The sequence below is a fragment of the Idiotropiscis lumnitzeri genome, chromosome 6 (assembly GCF_059441095.1).
Source record: "Idiotropiscis lumnitzeri isolate Australia: NSW breed Sydney's pygmy pipehorse chromosome 6, RoL_Ilum_1.0, whole genome shotgun sequence".
Taxonomy (NCBI): Eukaryota; Metazoa; Chordata; class Actinopteri; order Syngnathiformes; family Syngnathidae; genus Idiotropiscis; species Idiotropiscis lumnitzeri.
The window spans coordinates 19482455-19501749 of NC_142396.1; the positions used below are offsets into that span (position 1 = coordinate 19482455).

Sequence of the window (19295 nt, forward strand, 5' to 3'; positions counted from 1 at the left end):
CCAAAAAGCCAGCACTCATAAGCTCTAAAAACTAATATGCAAGTAGAAGACTAATGCAACGGTATTAGATTTTTTTTTTTAACGTGAAATGACAAGTACCGGGTTTTAACTATAAGGCGCACTTTAAAGTCCCAAATATTCTCCTAAACGGACGAGGCACCCTGTAACGCGGAGCGCCTTGTGTAAAATCTGAGATCCATAGATCTGTAGACGTGCTATTCTCTTAAGCAACCGCATGACTACCTTGGAGCATTTCGCAGTCCATGTTAGCGGCCCCTGCTGGTGAAGTATGAGACTACAATGCAACGCAGAATTGACTGGGACAAATAAATTCTGGAAACTCGACTGTTGCTGATGGTTTGAGACAGTCAGATAGAACAGACCAGTATGTACGTGCGGGAGAAATCTGGAAAGAAAGAGAAGCTGTCCACGATGCCGCAGTCTGTCTTACCATTCATGTTATTGCGAGCAAGAGACATCACAGGTTTGAACAACAGACATTGCAAAAAAAAAAAAAAAAAAAAAACTGCCCAAAGCACATGCATTATCTTCATTGTACGCTCAATCATTTCCTTTTTTACAATTCTATTAGCACCCACCTTTACGACAAAGTTCACATAGAAGTCAAGTATTTAATTACAGGGGCACGTTTTGATGTAATTTCCCCAGAATATTTAGCGGTATGTGTTTGTCATAGTATTGCCACGGAATGCCATTCCTGACGCAGTCCACTAATTTTAACCCAGGCAGTGGCGGGGAATTAGGAACAAATATAACTATTACGTTAATTTTATACACAGTACGGTGTACAAAATAAGCTATCTGCCAGAAATTTTGAGCTGACTGTTTTCATAAAATTATTTAATGAGCAAGTGTTTATCAAAATAAATGTAGACAAAGTTTTATTTAGCTAGTGGCGAACGCACCTGGGCACGCACACAGACACACTTATGTACTTTTTTTAAAATTCGTATTGTTTTTACAAATCAAAAATGAAACCGAAGCTATTGCTCCAGCAACCCGACCCCGCATAAGCGGAAGATGGATGTGACGTCACTGCCATGAATATAATGGTACAGTGTAAAACTCAATGAAACAATCATGGCAGCTTATGGTATTCTATTATGAATATACGGGGCCAGAACCAGTTTTGATAGGCCTCCCATAACTTGGCTCATAGTGACCTTGGTCCATCACTCCAATAATGTTGGCCCCTGTTGTATGAATTATTTTGACAACTTTCAGAATTTGACACTCAAATACATTCAGATATTCAACGTTGATAAGTCTAAATCAATTTTGTCAGTTACATAATCGCATCTATTTATTGAAGAATTTATTCATTAGACTTTTCTTTACTTACTTCACAGCGACGTGGGCATTTTCGACGTAGGCCAAGGCTGCTTCGAGGCCTTTAAGCTGAGCCACCGCATTTGACTCTGTGACAAACTTCTTAATCAGTCCAAGGTACTTCCCCCATTCTGGACTCTTCTCATCATCTATCCTATGGAACAACTGTAGTGCTTCTTCATAGCCATTTAGACGGGCTTTCCATACCTGGAAATCAAAAGATTGACAGCAAAAGTGTAAACACACAAACTGGGTTTTGTCAAAACCGTTGATTCTGAGTCCACTCCTACATTTTGGGTGGCTCATATCCCCCTATCCAAAAGTATTTTCCTCTTTAGCTTTTCTTATTTTTCAATTTAAATTATTTCTCACAATGTAATTGTATGGCATAGTTGCTTTCACGCTACAAGTTGATGATTTCACTTTGCCCAGTCATAATGCATTATTTTCCAACTCATAGGCCATAGGTTGAGAGGAGGGTTTAAGAGTAGAATCGTGGTGCAACAGATCACACAAGTAACAATTCGGATCTGTTTGCGGATTATGAGTCACTGATCAAATCATTTTTCAGATCAGAAAAAAAAATAAATTAACAGAACTTTGTCTTCATTTTATAAAACGCTTTTGCCCATTAAAAAAAGAATTTAATGCAGTATATAAGGCCAGGCACATTCTTATTTTATATGTGGTACAGTGGAGAAAATAAGCTATCCTGCCATAGATTTTAAACTGAATGTTTTCTTGAAATTATTTAATGAGCAAATTGTTTCATAAATTAAATGATGACGGTTTTATTTAGCTTGCTGCTTTTTTCTCTCTCCATAATGAAAAAGACGTCACAGTCCAATCTAAGGCAGATTGCCTTCCTTTAACATTGAGAGTGCACTACAAAGTAATCGAGGGTCATAATATAGAAAAACAAGTTTAAAAAAAAAAATGAGCTAAGGAACAGCTGTTGAACTACCAGCCGGGCACTGCAGATTTGTGGCTTAACATAAAATGATGGTGTAATTAAATCACATTTTGTTAGCATCCTAAATCAGCGACTGAATATGATTTCAAGATTGCGATCTGTTGATGGTGGTGGCAACTATGCAATGTCAATTAAAACTGCGATAAGGTATGGCACTTAGTCAAAAACGGATGTCAAGTTCGCCATTCGAACACCACGTGGAACAACTTCTAAGTACAAGTCTACTCAGGCATCAACATCAATCATTAGGATCAATGACCCATTATATCATTTGGCAAGCTTTATTTTGAAGTTAGCCTTTGCGGAGGTGGCGTGCTGATTGCGTATGTATGCAGCTTCCTTGACATATCAGTCTGAATGAAGATGTTGGGACATGAGGCAAAAAAAAAATAATTCTGTCTTTAATTTGAGGACTGCAACTTTTCAACTCCCTCAGCTGCTATTATAGTGAATGCAGACTAAGCATGCTGACTTAATGTGAAAAGAGAAGTTTTGGGGTTTTTTTCCCACCAACAATTCCGAGGATCGTGCCCGAACCGTGGTGCTTTTTCCGTACGGATCACTGATCAAAGATGATCTGTTGCATAACTGGAATAAAATATCACTGGAGTCCAAGTACCTTATGTTCGCATTTCTGGTCGATGGGAAGCTTCATCCACTCACTATCGTCCCCCATTTTGCCACTTGGAGCGGCAGGCTTCCCCAAAGGTACTCAACTGGAAAACAACAATTTTAAGCACTGTTAAATTCTGTAGAAAATGGTGAACCATAAAAGCAAATTAAATTGGTGACATCAGTGTGGAGTTTCAAACCCTAAAAATAAAGTTATGATATGTACATTTGAATTCACGGATGAAACTTGTGTTAAAATATTACTACATTTTATCGATAGAAACTAGGCCTAGGTATCGATTCCCATTTCCCAAATCGATTCGATTGACAGGTGCCTGATTGGATTTACTTTGATTTTTGATTCAGCTAAGAAATTACTTCCCACAGCACCAATTTTACTTCCTAATGGAAGACATTCTCAGAAGAAGCAATACTGAAAATAGTAGAAATAGTCTTCCTCTAAATGGGTGCATTGGGACTATTTACTTTTAGAAATTAAGTCAATGCAGTAACATTAACATTATGTTTCATTGAACATGACTTGATCTAAACAATAATTTAAATCAATACCGACCAAGGTTGTGTAAAAAGTGGTGAAACAAAATATCAGTGAAAACTCATAAATCCATTATATAATCAATACCAGTACCACCCAAACTGAGTTGGCAAATGTATAAAATCTGGTATCAAGTTAGCGACACACTAATATTGCACTTTAAAGAATTATTATAAACCTCAGAAACACATAAGTTATAAAATTACATCTTCATGGTCAAATAAGAGGATGGACATGCAAACGAGAAAAACACTCTGTCAGCAATGCAGACATGGAGTTAGGAAACAAACAAAATTCGTCAGCAACCAACTAATGTTAAGCATTGATATAAACCTTACAAACATGCATATACATCAGTGGTCCCCAAACATCGGCCATTTGGTATGGAAAAACAGAAAGAGAGACCCCCAAAATGAAAGAGAAGCTTATACTGTACATCAGGTCCAAAATACACATGACTCAGTTTATTACGTTTCAAAGGGCAAAATAAACGGCACGGTGATTACGTGATCAAGAATAGCAAAATTACGGAGACCAGCTATGAGCGTATTTATTCGATCAGACACTGCAGCTATGTGCGTGACAATAGCCAATCACTTTACCTACTCTACTATAGCTTTTTAGACTTAAAAGGGAAAGTAAAATAAAAAAGTAGCAAACAATTACCAAATACGCAGCTAATGATGCAGCCAATGGGCTGCCATGGCTTGGCGTTTGTTATCTTACAACGATTAAGCTATTTCGACAAAAGAGGAGCCTCACTATCGCTTGTGCATTGTTACCTCCAAAGCAGTGTGGAATGAAGTTGTTGTGCAAGTCTTCAAAAAACGGCAACACAACTATCCTGTCGAATCATTCAAACAAGTAGCACCAAAATGATAATGTGGAAAGCATGCTAATATGGAGTCAAGTCACCAAACTAAAACAGTAATCTATTGTCACATTTTGATCATCCAACAAGGGCTGTGCAATTAATCCAAATTCAATTACAATTTCGATTACTACACTCCACGATTACAAAACTGGTATAATCGATTAACTTTTTTTTTTTAAAGCAATTCGTAAAACTAATCTTGAGTTTATTTGAACCAGCACATCCTGCGCAATGTCTAATAACTAGGGAGGTCCAAAAGTAACTTACATAATTAGAGTGTTTCAAAGAATTTTATTTGCCAATTTTTTTATATATTTAAACATTTTTGTTTTGTAACAAAAAATACATAATTTAAATCGTAGTGAGTTCAGTTATTACCAAAATAATTGTGACTTTTTTTTCTATATTTGAGCATCCTTACATGCGAACACCCCCGCGAATAATTGTCACTCCACAAAAAGCATGTACTTGCTTGAACCAGTCTGCAGCGCAAAAAAAGAAAAGTTTGGCGATTAATGATCTACATTACATAAATTGCATTTTAAGGCATCTGAGAGGATTGACATGGTTGCAGTTTACTTTGAAAAATATTGTCAGCAAATCATGCCATTTATTTCCTAAGAGAAGAACATCCACAAAACAACGCCAGTGACTGTTACCGGCAACCTTCACGGGAACTCAATACCTTGATATAATGCAGATATCGGCCCAATGCGATACCTAATAATTGGTACTCACCCATTCCAAACATGCCTATGGAGTATTGAAATAGTGTAAGTCAATCACGCGGATTGTGCTTATTGTGAAGGTGATCTAGAACACAAACTCTGCAATGAAGGGGGGTTTCTTCCCTTTACCTGGTTCTATGAATGCAAATGCAACTATTTGTTCAACGTTATAGCTTAGCGTAGCTTAGTTCCTTCAGGACATGTCTGCACATGGGAGAGTCAAGTACCTACAATCTTCAAAAAGTTTCTTGGATGACTTTCAACCGTGTCCCAGTTTACGTTAATACAGTTCTTTTTGCGCCAATTTTAGGTCTTCAATGTTGTATTTGCCTCAAAATGGTGTTCACACAATCTGGACTTTAAATACTGCCATGTCTTCAGATGCATTACTGACTTGCCTGCACTTACTTTTTGCACTTAAAAGCATTAGCACTTGATTGACTAATGCACATTCAGGCTGGGCCATTACATTTCCATTTTATATTGATTGAGCTCCATTAAGCAAAAATGGTACATTGTGGAACCTCTGAAAGTGAATGCCTTTACAGTCGCAAACTTCAGAAGCCCGCCAATGTTTGAAAGAATTAAGTCACACGCAGCTGAGTTTGATCAGGCAGGACTAGGGATGTAATACTGATATACAAATGTCAGAATACAGTAACATCACGAAATTAACCTCGAAATACGATAATTTTCACGGTATTGTGAGGAGGTTGGCGAAGAAGAAAAAAAACATCACAATGCTGTGTAAAAAAAACTCATGATAATGTAAATTAAAAAAAATAATTATAAATATAAATATCAGCACAGACAAAGAAATAGGCTTGGCCAGTCATTTTATTGTCATGCTCCTATTGGCTCAGCAGTGCAATGTATGGTCTATGCAGATCACAATGCTGCGTTCGGCTGAAGGGTTTTGCGTCTCAATTCATATATTCATTTTACACAAACGCAATATTTATCCGAATATCATGTTACGAGTAGACTAATGAGACACATAGAACATACAGTAAAAAGTGATTTTTACTTGACTTTCCCTGTAGGTACCGGTGGCTGGTATTGGCAGCATGCATGAGTCCCCAATACCTGATATCGTCATTCACCCGTCCCTAATATTGACCATTATGTTCATTAGCCCTACATTGAGGTAACAGATGGTGGCCGAAAGGAACTTCTGCAGAAACATTCTCAGAAATAGGCAGACAACTAAAGATTTAATTGGAGTAGACACATCTTTTTGTTTACATAAATTAATAACTCAACTATGTATAATTATGATACACTCACCTAATATTCAGCAACATCAAACTTGACCAAATTATCATCGGAATGAAACGACTTTACATTCAAGACACGCAAACCTCTGAAGGGGCCTATATTGGTCTGCATCATGTTCGAAGTAAAAGGAAGTGATTACACAGAGCAACAGAACACCACAAGATGCTTTTAACAGTTCAAGTCTCGCACACGCACATGAACGTGAATTCACGCAGACCTGGAACAGCAGTGTGATCGGTTGAATTCAACTATGTGTTATACTAGCCTGTTAGCTCATTTGTATATTGGAACAATTATGTAGGGCGGCAAACTGAACAAATATTTTTGTTTGGATTTCTTAAGCGTGGCAACGTCATTCACTCAAAAGCAACAGTGACAAGCTAGCGCTTTACATCGTTCAGTCGGGGTGAATACATTCCCATTGAAAAAAGCAAGTCAGACACGCATATATTTAATAAGCATACATTTAATGTAAAATATTAAAGGCGCGTTGAGGGACATACCAACCGGGTAACTACCACGGAAAAGGCTTTTTGTTCATAGCGGACGGTATCCGCCTTTAGCTGCACTGCGAGCTAACCATCGGCGCCAACACAAACAGGCCTATCAACGCAATGCACAACGGCCTCTTAACTGAAACACGGTCGCCTATCGCACAATCTAAGAGCCGAATAACCCGTTTTAACCAAGACGAGGCCGTAATTATTTTTATATGAATCGAATACCTGTTTTGGGGTCGTGGAGACAATATGATGCTAGAAGCCCTGTGGTGCGGCGGAGGTGAAAATGCAATCACCCCTATCAAGCTTTATAGAATAGTCATGCGTGGCTGCAGGGCTCATAATACAACATCCGATGAAAAAATAAAAGTTAGACACTCTATTGCCCACTGGTGAAACAAGCACAGTTGTATGCAGTGTATATTTTGACATTATAACAGTATAGACTGCATTTCACTAAAAAGTCTGTTTGGGGAAGACAATTCCAATTAATTAGGTCTGATGATTGCACTACTTCCGGTTAGACATGGTTATTTAATGCTAACTTGCCTCAAAAATTTGAAACGTCTCCAGCGGCGGAGAAAAGTCTGTGTTTTTGTTGTTGTTGTTATTTCAAATACATACTCGTATTTTTATCATTATTATTTTACAAAGCGAATACAATTCTCGCTTATCCTAAAAAATATTTTATTCAAGCTGTTAGGTACATCAGTTCCGCGTATGTCACGAGAGTCGAACACTGATTGGTCAAATTTGAACCTAAACCCCACCCTAAAGTGCAACTTTGAATCCAGAAACTTCTTAATTGGTCCAGGACAGACTTATACTCGGAAAAGCTTTCGCCTTTTGAAATTTGGCTACATCACATTTATGCTGGCATTTTTCCCCAATTTATTTAGTTGTAAATAAATAAATAAATAAACAAGGCTGCAGGTCCCTTATCAAATCGTAAAAGAGTCCAACTGGGAACACTTGTCGAGTTTTATTCAGGCAAATCGTCATAATCCACATACTTATGATTTTGCACTTAAGTCTCGACAGACGGTTTGCACAGACGCCTCCCATGAAATATGCAATACATATTTGTAGTTTTTCATTGACAAGATTGCTATAGCCAGGGCTCTTGTTTCGAATGCCACCCTTGACCCCTCTGTTCATGTTCCTTGTTCTGCAGTGTTGGATTACTTTGAGGCGGTCTCCTTGTCACTATTGGAGGACGTGTTTTGCCAAATTGAGTCTTCCGGCTCCCCTTACGACTCAGTTCCCCCTCACTCCAGTAAGCAGGTTAGCCCAAATATTGGTGAATTGGTTTTGGCCATTATAAACAGCAGTCTGCCTTTTGGTGTCATCCCCCAACATTTTAAACATGCTGTGATGCAACCCCTGGCCTCGATCAAATTTTAGACCAATCTCAAGGCTGCCCTTTATCCCTAGAATTCTGCAAAAAGTGGTGCACATGCCGTTAAAATCTTTCTTGGATGATAATAATGTCATGGAGGGTTTCAAGATGATACATATCACAGAGTCAGCCCTGTTACGAGTTTTTAATGAAATCCTCCTGGCACACGACGCTAGAGTGTATGTGTGTCTTGTTTTGTTGGATCTAACTGCAGCGTTCGATACAGTGGACAAAAGCATTCTTCTGGCTCGTTTACACCAGGTGGGTATTAGTGGTAGCGCGCTGGAGTGGTTTAGATCACATTTGGCTGGCAGGACTTTTTGTGTTGTGTGTCTGGGTTGCACTAAGACTCACTCTTCCCTTCTATCATGTGGTGTTCAACAGGGTTCTATTTGGGGACCCTTGCTTTTTACACTGTATTTGCTGCCGCTCGGTTCCATCCCTCAAAAAGAATTTCCTTCCACTGCTATGTGGATAACAGTCAGATCTATGTCACACTGAGCAAAAAAGACGTTTTCACCTAAAGACCACTTTTGTCTTGTCAAGAGTAAATCAAACCTGGATGTCTCTGACTTTCTTACATTTCAACAAAAGGACGAAGAAGTTATGGTGTTTGGGCCCAGTGGCCCTTTTATATTCCAACCTGTTGACCTGGGCCCCATGGCATTTTATCTGAAGCCAACAGTGTTGAACTTGGATTATAAATCAGTGCTGTTGTTAGATCAAGCTTCTTTCATTTTAGGCAGCTTGCTAAGGTGAAACCATTTATTTCTCAACAGCACTTAGAAACAGTAATTCATGCCTTCGTTACACCTCAGCTAGATTATTGTAATGCACTTTGTTTTGGAGTCAGCCAGTCCTCCGTCATGTGTCTCCAGTTGGTCCAAAATAATTCTGCTCGTCTTCTAATCGGAGCTCGAAAGAGGGAGCGCATAACCCCAATTCTGGCCTGTCTACACTGGCTCCCAGTGCATTTTAGAGTTCATTTTAAGTTACTTATATTTGTATTCAAATCTTTCAATGGCCTCGCCCCAGCCTATCAGACGCTACTGTACGTGCTGAGGACTAAGCAGAGCGTCAGAGGGGATCTAGCCTTTTCTGTGACCTTCCATTAAATGTTAGGCTTGCCCCCTCTATATCCATTTTTAAAACTCATTTGAAGACAACTTAAGACTGTTCACTGTTCTGCTGTTTCCTGGTGTCTACTGTATATGTTTTAGTATCATTCATTTTTATTTGAAATTACTGCTTTCAGTTTATTTTTCATTGAATTATTGTGATTTTATGTTAAACTCTATGTTAAGCAATTTGTTACAGCTGCAGCCGTTGTGCTATACAAATAAATATGTATTGTATTGTATTGTACGTTCAATGCTTATAAAGAAACTTGAGGAAATGAATGAAACAATTAATACATGCCAGCAAAAACAGTAAAAAATAGAAAGAATCAGCATCAGCAGAGTCAATGAATTTCTTGTTTACTCACAAGATCATTTACAAGTTGTAGGAAGAAGTATATCTATTCCTACATCCTAATTGCTATTCCATTACTAATACAGTACATGATTTTTTTTAAAGAATATTCATATTGTACAATTTATACATATGATAAGTGGTTTGGATCAGCGATGAATGGCTAAAATATAGTATTATTTATCATATTCCAATATGCACCTTCCAATGTGAACCTTCTTGTTTAAATGTCAATATGTGATTATACTCGTGGACCTGGGCCTTCAGTGGCGACTTAAGTGACCTAATCCACCTCTTAATAACACCTTCACTTTGAAGAATAAACAATGCAATATGCTGTAATTATGCATGAAATTAAACAGTCATTTTGTGTATTTGAGGAGGAATTCCTGTTATTCCCAAAACAAGATAACTTTATCTTCCAATACATCACGAAGATACAATTCCAGACTTTTACAATGTAGCAGTTCACAATCCATATTTGTCAAATAACATGACAAAATCCTGAAAACCTTCAATAAGATGCATCATAGTCAATTCCCTTTTTTGCTTCTTCCTGACTGGGTAAGCTCGCTAGAGCATGCTACTCTGAAAGTGATCAAGAAAATTTCTTGTTTGTTGACCTAGCCTCACAATGTTGGCTTTTTCTTAAAAAGTGCTCATTAACAATTTATATTTAATTGTCTGACATTGTCCTAGTTGAAGTCAACTCAAGGTTTACTCAAGTAAAAGCTTTTCTCCCTAAGCTCCCCCTGGCTAAAGGGGGGGGGCTGATAAAATAATTAATAAATATATCTTAGAATATCAACAAATATGCCTGTGGGTCTTAACTAGGGCTACATTGATTTTTGACGGGGATATAGCCACCCGAGCCAGGTGTAGCGTCACCCCTGGCCCCATTCATGCCAGAACTGCCACTGTACGTACGTCGTGGTAATATGCCTCAATTCGGCACACTGCAGAGACAAGCTCACTTGGCTTTGGGGCTCTTTTGCCTGATCGGTTATGAGGAGATTGACGATAGGGAGAACATGACAGGCAGCACGAACACTCAGTGTAAAAGTCATACCAAGTTAGCATTCTGGGACGTTGCAATTGTCCTAGTGTGACAATTTGTCTTATTTGTTACTTATAAATATAGTTGTATTGTTATGTATTATTGTATTGTTACTTATTTGTGTCATCTGGAGAGGTGTGATGTATTGTGTACAAACCAATAAGGTTTTGGAATAGAATGGCTATACTTCTTCCAATCACAATCAAAATCACTCAGATACCTTTTTTGTATATTTTTGGACAAGTGGAAAGCGCTTTGAGTACTAAAGGTAGAAAAGCGCTATACAAGTGACAGCCCATTTACCATTTACCAATTATGGAATGAATGCAATCCAAAAATAAATAGAACAAGGCTTTTACAGGTATTTGGATGAAAATGTAAGGAGTTGACGTAAAAAGGGGACTGAAAAATAAACACCCCAGTAAAAAATAGATACCAGAAAGTTTCTACTTGGATGGTAGTATTTATGAACTTCAACGTATTGTACTTCCTTGATGACTCGTAGCATACTATTTTGCTGTTAGCCTGGTTTTGGCGCCATCTTGAGGAATCTTGAGGCGTGACAGAAAGACCACAAAAAGAAAAAAACTGATTTTTTTTAATCGGGGAAAAAAGCATTCACAATATGTTATCATTAATAACCTAAATAGTTATTCATCATCAGATTAGTTAGCGTTTTTTTTCTTATGATACAGCCATGTCAGCAATTATCAATAATACATTTATACGTCGTCTCAGTGACCTAGCTGGAGGATGGACGATAACATGCTTGCGTGGTTCAGAGGTTTAGCAGTCGTTTCCCCCCTAAGAAGTTGTCTGTCCAAATCCCGACCGTTCAAGACTGATGTTAAAAATATTATCTACGTGAATGGCTGGAGCCGAAAAAAAACATTTGACCATTTCATGTGTTAGGGTGGGAACCAATTGTTCGGTTGTGTTTTTCAACGCCGTTGAAATGGTGACTCACAACATCCGCTTTTACTGAACAATCGAATCCTGCAGAACATGAAACGAGCTCGCAATATCTCAAGACGACATCGTCAGACTATCCACAGCGAATAATACTGTCCATTGGTTTTCGAGCGGCTAACGTTTTAGCAAGGTTACATGTAATGTTCGTCTTTTTCTGTCGAGATGTCTACGGGAATCAATCGCTTTAACCCAACTGTCACGGTCGACGAATATTTGTGTAGGTGACGAGTTCACGTTTGTCTTTCCTTCGCGTTCACTTCAAAAACTAGGAAATGTGGGGCCAACCACGGTCGAATTTTAAGTTGCTGCAAGAAAACATTCACTCCCTGATTTGATCGTGTGTTTATTTCTTGATTGTTGTTTTTTTTGCTCCACAGCTGAGAGTAATGTGTTGTTTTACCTGAGTGATGCTCTGACCCAGCTGCTGGAACATAAAGAGGAATACACCCATTTTGGCGTCATCCGCTACTTCGCCGAATAGTATGTCACGTTTTAGGCCATTACTCATTTACAAGAAGTGTAACTTGGTTATGATTACAACGTATATGTGGTTGTAATCTATTTGTATTTTTGTATTGTGTGTATCTGTAGTTTTAGCAGCGTAAAGAATAGCAACCACATCCTCTTCAGAGAGTTCAACTACATCAGGGCCACTCCTCATAATAGAGCCTCATTCATCAGAGTTTTCTGGAGATGCTACCGGCAGATTGGCAAGAGTGGAGGTGAGAGAGGCACGTGAAATAAAATAGTCAAAAGAGATGATTTCTCCTATTGGACGGCACGCGACTGGTTAGCATGATGGAGTCACAGGTCATGGGTTCGATTCTGGCTCCGGCCTTCCTGTGAGGAGTTTGTATATTCTCCCCATGCCTGCGTGGGTTTTCTCCGGGTACTCTGGTTTCCTCTTACATTCCAAAAGGATGCATGGCAAGTTCATTGGACACCCTGAATTGGTGTGAGTGTGAGCGCGAATGGTGGTTCGTCTTTGTGTGCCTTACGATTCGTTGGCAACCAGTTCAGGGTGTACTACGCCTACTGCCCGAAGACAGCTGGGATAGTCACCAGCATGCCCGCTACTCTTGTGAGGAGAAGCAATTCAGATTATGGATGGATGGCTGGTCTTGATTATTGTGACAACAAATGGTCGCATAGTTCTCCAGGATGTAGATTTGGACAAATAGTACAGGATTGACCACTTGTTTATGTTTGGACATTGGTGCTGTTCTCTCCTGCAATTAATATTTCTATTACTATCATTGTTTTTAAAGTATTTTTTTCACATTTGCCCTTAATGTGGTGTAATTTTTTTATTTAGATTTTTTTAATAACTTGACTTCCTAACATGCATCCAAATAGCGCTCTTGCATCTTACAAGTCATGCTTTCTCCATGCATGTGTTGCTTCCAGATCTGCTGTCCACTTTGGAGTACTGCTCCCTGCTCCAGCTGTTATGTCCAGACTTCCCAATGGAGATAGTAAAGAATGCAGCCAGGTCCGTTCTTTTCAACATCACATAGCATAACATTTCTGTATAACTTTCAGAATATTCTGTTTGTTATTATGTTGTATTGTTCAACATCATTTTGAATGTGTACACTGGAAGTGTGAGCCTCATCTGGGATGCTTTTTGCTGATAATTCACTGATATAACCGCCATGTATTACTCAAGTTTTGTTCAGAGATGATGAAAATGAGAAAAAAAATCCCTCTGTCAGATTTTCTCAAGAACCTCCAAATGGAATAGTGGGACTAACTTAGAATCTCTATCTGAACTCAGCTATGAAAAAATTTCAACAGACAACGAAACAAGTTTTAACAAAATATGATGAATGATGATTTGTGAATATAAAGTCAAAACTCTACGATATGTTGATAGCTGTTGTTTAACTCAGTTTGTGGACATTCAGCTCACTCATTGGCTTCTTCTTTCTTCCCCATAGAATTGTTCTCATGGATGATGGTTTAGACTGCCTGATGTCGTTTTCCGACTTCCTTTACGCCTTCCAGCTGCAATTCTATTACCAAGGTAGTGTTTTATGTTGTCTGCATATATAGACTGGGTCTTTTGGGTAATCACATCATTTAAAAACTTTGTGTTATCAAAACAGATATTCTGATATGATTAAAATAAGAAATTGGATTTTTGAAAGTTTTATTTTGAGGCTGTATCACACACACCCCTGCTGTACATATTGAGAAATGTACCTTCAGTCAGTCTTTTGTTTTCAAAATCAGTACAATACAATGCAATTAATTACAAATCTACATTCTTTAATCATTTCTCTGTGTTGCTACTGTTCTAAAGGACACATCACCCATTGATTGCCTTACTCCTAATTGTGCTTGTAGAATTCCTGGATAGTGTGTTGCTGATCTACCAGGATCTGTTAGCAGGGAAGAGTCCAAACACCGTCATTGTCCCCACATCAACTTCTGTCGAACAGCTTCCGTGTTTGGCCACAGAGGAAAATAACAAGGAGCAAGATTTAGAGGTTGAGGCTTCCACTCTGGCTGTGTGTATAGACGCACTCTGTGACCGTATCAAAAACAGGTAGAACAATTTTTTTGTTCCTATTCAACAACACTACATAGTAGAAACTAAACTTACAAGAGACATCAGAATATAAAGTGTATTTGGAATTTATCCAACCCCTCTTTCTTTGTTATTTAATTTTTTTCAAATTGCAGGCTTATTATAGACTTTTTTTTAAAATTCTTCACAATGCCCAGCAACCCACAAATGACAAATCATATAAAAGGCTTCAGTTTACATACCGTGTCAAATGCAAAATGGCATGCAGTCCACTCAAGTGACTAAAGAACAAGGTCATTATAGTTACGAAAACTAACAAAATAAACAAACAAACAAAACACACGGAAAAGTCATTTTACGATTATAACACTGACTATAATTATAATTATGGTATAATTATTATTCTTTTTGTTGGTGTCAATGAATTTCGTACATGAGCTTTTATGGTTAATTTTACATGTATTTATTTTGGTATTGCTGTCAATCTGTAGCTAAAGAAGACGCAAGGTCCAACAATAGCATTACTTGAGTGTCCTGGAAGGCGCTTCCAAATCTAATTTATTATTATTATTACTTTATTACACAATTCTCTTTTTTTTAATCTTGCACTCAACTAATGCTTTACTGCATATATAAAAAAAAAAGAACAAAACCTAAACAAAAATTAAGCCTTTTTGAAAAAAAAAATCTGTTTAAAAAAAAAAAAAAAAAACTGAAATCCAAACGAATCAAAATTATTCTATTACTATGGACGACAATGAACTATTCTCCAAATTTATAACCCTGCTAAAGACAGACCGGCGTTAAAATTACCAACAGAACTTTGTAATTCTGGAAAAAGAACCTTGATGACTGTGGGAAACTTGAAACTGATCAGCTCCATAGATTGTAAAGATGGGAGGACGTTCCAGAAGAAAATAAATGCAGCCTTCCGCCAATCTATACTTAAACTTACTTATGTGAGAAGAAGCCTCTACTTTAACAAGTACTGTTAGCAGAAACCGGGCACTGCTCGTCGCTCAAAACCGATGCAGCACTAAATGTCCTTGACTTGAGCTATTGTGGAGAGCTGCTGTTCAATGACATTATCATGTGCAAATTTATTTCTCATTTGCGCTCCCATCATGATGGGGTACTGAGTGTAGATAAACATGGTCTCTAAACCATAAATCAATAATCAAAAACAGTTGTCCATTCATTTTACAATTAATTTTTTGCACCGATATGCAAAACATTTTTGTCCTTTTTGTGTCTGTTAACAAAGTCATATTTGGTATTTTGTTGCGCTAGATAATGGATGGATGGATTTTGTTGGCTGGAGATGCACTGAAACTCTATTTTTGTAGCTCCAACTCCCTCGGATTGTTCACCTCATCCAATCACCCTCTGCAGTTCAGGACTTTGCTAGACTTACTCAACCAAAAAGTGTGTGTTTGTGTGCAGCCACCCTCCTAGGTCCTGCTTACAAGAAGCTCTAGAAGAGACTGGCAAGATATCTTACTACAGCTTACTGATGAGCCTGGCCAAACACGAAACCATAAACCAAATGATCGGTAAATATTCTCCTTGTCTTTATGTTCTGCCCACAATAGTTATTACAGCTGTCTCGTTGGTTTCCAAGTATAGCTGCTGCTTACCAACCTGCTGGAGTTGCTTTCATTTATTCAACTGTATATTGTATCATGGCGCAGATAAAGGATTATTGTATTTAGGTTTATGGCCATAGTCTTTTTTTCATTCTGCCCATAACCTCTATGCCTATGCAGTTTACAATCACCCCCAAAAAAGGTTTCTAATTATTCAAATGTTGTTGGCAGAGCTGGGCACATGTCCCTTTTTTGCCGGTCAGTCCCCCGCTCTCCGGCCACGATCTGGCTAGCCTCAGCCTCAACCTAACCTCAATCCTCCGACCTTATTCAGCCCCCAACCCTGTTATGGAGAAAAAAAAAAGCTTCCATGCATGATGTCGCCACGAGAGAGATCTTAACGACAGAGGTTTATTTAAAGATCATTTTTTTGAGTAAGAGGAGACATGAGACTGCAGCGTACGTTAAAGCGTGCCTGTGTTTTCTGACGTCATATAACCCGCGCCTCCCACCTGCTACTGGGGCAATACCACAATTAGCTGGCTAATTTAATAATCAAATCCGCTTACCTTATTACGGGCTTATTATGATGGTAAGTGTTTCGGCTATGGTACTCTTGTAGGCACGCTTGAACTCTTCATACACACGCAGTTGGTAGTGGCACTTTTGATGCGTTCTGAGGCAATTTTTGAGATGAACTATTAGCCCCCTCGCGAACGCATCACACACAAGATACGATTTGTGGGCCGGACTAAAATCTAGCTGCGGCCTTTATCAATGGAACCCTTTTTTAAAAGTAGTCACCTCCTCCCCAAAAATGGGCGTCCAGTCATGCGGGAGGGCCGGACTGTTCCGCCCCCGGGACGGACTGTCCAGCTCTGTTTGTTGTCATGTGATCCTGCGGAAATATATTGTAGAATTAGATTTACCAGTTTAATACAGCACTGAATCCAACAGCCGGATTGAAAAGATTTAGATGGATAAGTGGATGAAATCTTTGGTCTTTACTTGTTGGTCACAGGAGCCTTACAGAGTAAGACAGAGGTACTGAATGACCCGGAGATGGACCAGGAACTGGACAAACTGTGAGCCACGCATTGTATTCCACTTCTTATTCAACACATTCATATTCATATATCTTATTCAACTTGCTTTTCCTGCCCCATGCCTTTTCCCTTCTGTTCTGGTTGCTGCGTTTCCTTAAATTGTCCCAATTTGCCTTCTTCGCTGCAGCATCGCCCAGATCTCAGTCAGCCCCAGCAGCAACAGCAGTGGCAGTGCAGTGGGGATGCTCAAGGAGGTGCAGAGGAAGGCCTCCCCTCGAAGGAACATCCACCACAGGAGGAAGATGGAGGTGGAGAGTGACGGATCTACAGAGGAGACGGACTCTTCTGAAAACTGAGTCCACTATGTGTCTGTCTGTGAAGATACACGGCAAACTTTCTTGCCTGTGCCAACTCACACTAGTTGGTTTTATTCTCATCTGAGTTGTGTAGTTGCTTGAAATTAATTCCACCTATAATTTAAGGTAGTATGACAAGAAGATCTCACTGTACAAATGTAGCGTATATTCTTAAGCTTTGGAACACAGTGACAGAAAAGTTGCATCCTCTCACCCGCTGTCCTTAACCAATACACTCAACAGCATAATGCATTATTTTTTATTTATTTTTTTGGGGGGGTGGTGGACTGAAGGATATGATAAAGCTAATAAAGATGTAACTGTGAGACTGTGACTGATATTCCTGAAACCTGCACATTGGATTGCAGCATTTACATATTAATTGTAAAAGCAAAGGTAATGACGCTCTGGACTACAGTAGAAGTACAGATACTTATATAAGAAGGCTGGTAAAAATAAAAGTACTTGAAGATTCCACTTGTTGCAACTTTCAGCTTGTCTCAAGGGTTGTAACTGTCATGATCCGCGTCGGGCATGACAGGGGTTTTTGTCATTGTTTTCGTCTGCATGTGCTTTTGTTATTGTTTTTGTCACTTTCCTACCATGTGCACTTTTGTTTATGTTTGTCAGCTGAGTAGGGCGTTTCCCCCCAGCACTCTGTCTCACCAGCCACGCACCTGTTCCCCGTTATCATCAACACACCTGATTCCCATCTGCTCCCCTATTGACTGGACTATTTAAACACCTCACTCCGACAACCCGGGGTCGGAACACTACTCCTGCTACTCCGTTTGGACTGTCACGACCGCTCCCTGATCTCCTTCACGGCCATGTTCTTGCTCTCGCTCCCTCTCATGTCCCTGGTTTTTGTCACTGTCTTGTTCCTCGGCTTTTGTTCTGTTTAGTCACGTTTAGTTCGTCTTAGTCATTTTGCACCCTGCCACGTTTGTTTGTCCATGCCATGTTGTTTGTCCTCATTTGATTAATTTAATAAATTCCCTTTAGTTTACCCTTTTCCCTGCTTCCTCGCACCTCTGGGTCCACCTCCTCCTCGCCTACCGGCGAACCTGACAGAATGTTCCGACCCACCACGGACCCAGCGGGAAGCTCTCGGCGACGTCATCGTCGTCGCCGCTCGGACTACCCCCCTCAGCCTGCCGACCAATCCCGCGTCCTTCACGTAGGTTCTATTTTTCGTTCCCCACCGGTTTTCTCCCCTGCGTTTCATGATAATGTTAAGGATTACCCACCTGTCATACCTCCCCATTTTATTATAGATTCAGATTACCAAGAAGATTTTGAGCGCAATGCAATTACACCACCTCACATTATAGTAGACTCAGATCACGAGGATGACTTTGAATACATTTATGACCAGTTGTATGCCCAGCATGACACAGATTCCGTTAGGATCCGTCACTTTCCTCCCCCCGAACAATTTCCGTCACCTTTTTCTTTTGACCGTTTTGAGACCACCTCCCACGTTACCTCGCGTCGTTCACCTCGTCCCAAATCACGTAGATCACGGCCACGTCGTTCACCACGTCCACAGTCTGTTTCCGCTCCTAGTCACGTTCCCCTCGCGTTTCATAGCTCACGTTCACCAGCACCAGTAGTCACGGTCCCTCATGTTTCCCGTTCCCCTGACTCCCTATGGCGGCAGGCTGATAGGGATCAGTTCCCCCGTTTCGGCTGCGCCCGGCCCGGCTGCTGCGCCCGGCCCGCTGCAGCCTCCACGTCAGCTGCGCAACCCACGCCGCCTCCACGTCAGCTGCAGCAACCCATGCCGCCTCCACGTCAGCTGCAGCAACCCACGCCGCCTCCACGTCAGCTGCAGCAACCCACGCCGCCTCCACGTCAGCTGCAGCAACCCACGCCGCCTCCACGTCAGCTGCAGCAACCCACGCCGCCTCCACGTCAGCTGCAGCAACCCACGCCGCCTCCACGTCAGCTGCAGCAACCCACGCCGCCTCCACGTCAGCTGCAGCAACCAACGCCGCCT

At 39.9% G+C, this 19295-nt stretch overlaps 2 protein-coding genes across 4 annotated transcripts in view; one reads left to right on the forward strand and one right to left on the reverse strand.

Moving 5' to 3' along the window:
* Positions 1–7230, reverse strand: part of ckap5 (cytoskeleton associated protein 5) — a 40956-nt gene extending 33726 nt beyond the window's left edge. For all 3 annotated transcript variants that reach the window (XM_088298199.1, XM_088298197.1, XM_088298196.1), the window contains exons 1-3: positions 7097–7230; positions 2943–3039; positions 1364–1557 (exon numbers count right to left, since the gene is read on the reverse strand). In XM_088298199.1, the coding sequence (XP_088154325.1) occupies positions 1364–1557; positions 2943–2999 (251 nt within the window). In that variant the 5' untranslated portion in view covers positions 3000–3039; positions 7097–7230. The remainder of the gene's footprint in view (positions 1–1363; positions 1558–2942; positions 3040–7096) is intronic.
* A 4481-nt stretch (positions 7231–11711) lies between these two features.
* On the forward strand, positions 11712–17619 carry cstpp1 (centriolar satellite-associated tubulin polyglutamylase complex regulator 1). Its single transcript, XM_088298657.1, has 9 exons — positions 11712–11989; positions 12150–12252; positions 12364–12494; positions 13180–13264; positions 13713–13798; positions 14122–14323; positions 15749–15858; positions 16913–16976; positions 17125–17619. The coding sequence occupies exons 1-9, from the start codon at positions 11935–11937 to the stop codon at positions 17291–17293; spliced, it is 1005 nt and encodes a 334-aa protein (XP_088154783.1). The 5' UTR covers positions 11712–11934; the 3' UTR covers positions 17294–17619.
* Positions 17620–19295: the final 1676 nt, after the last annotated feature.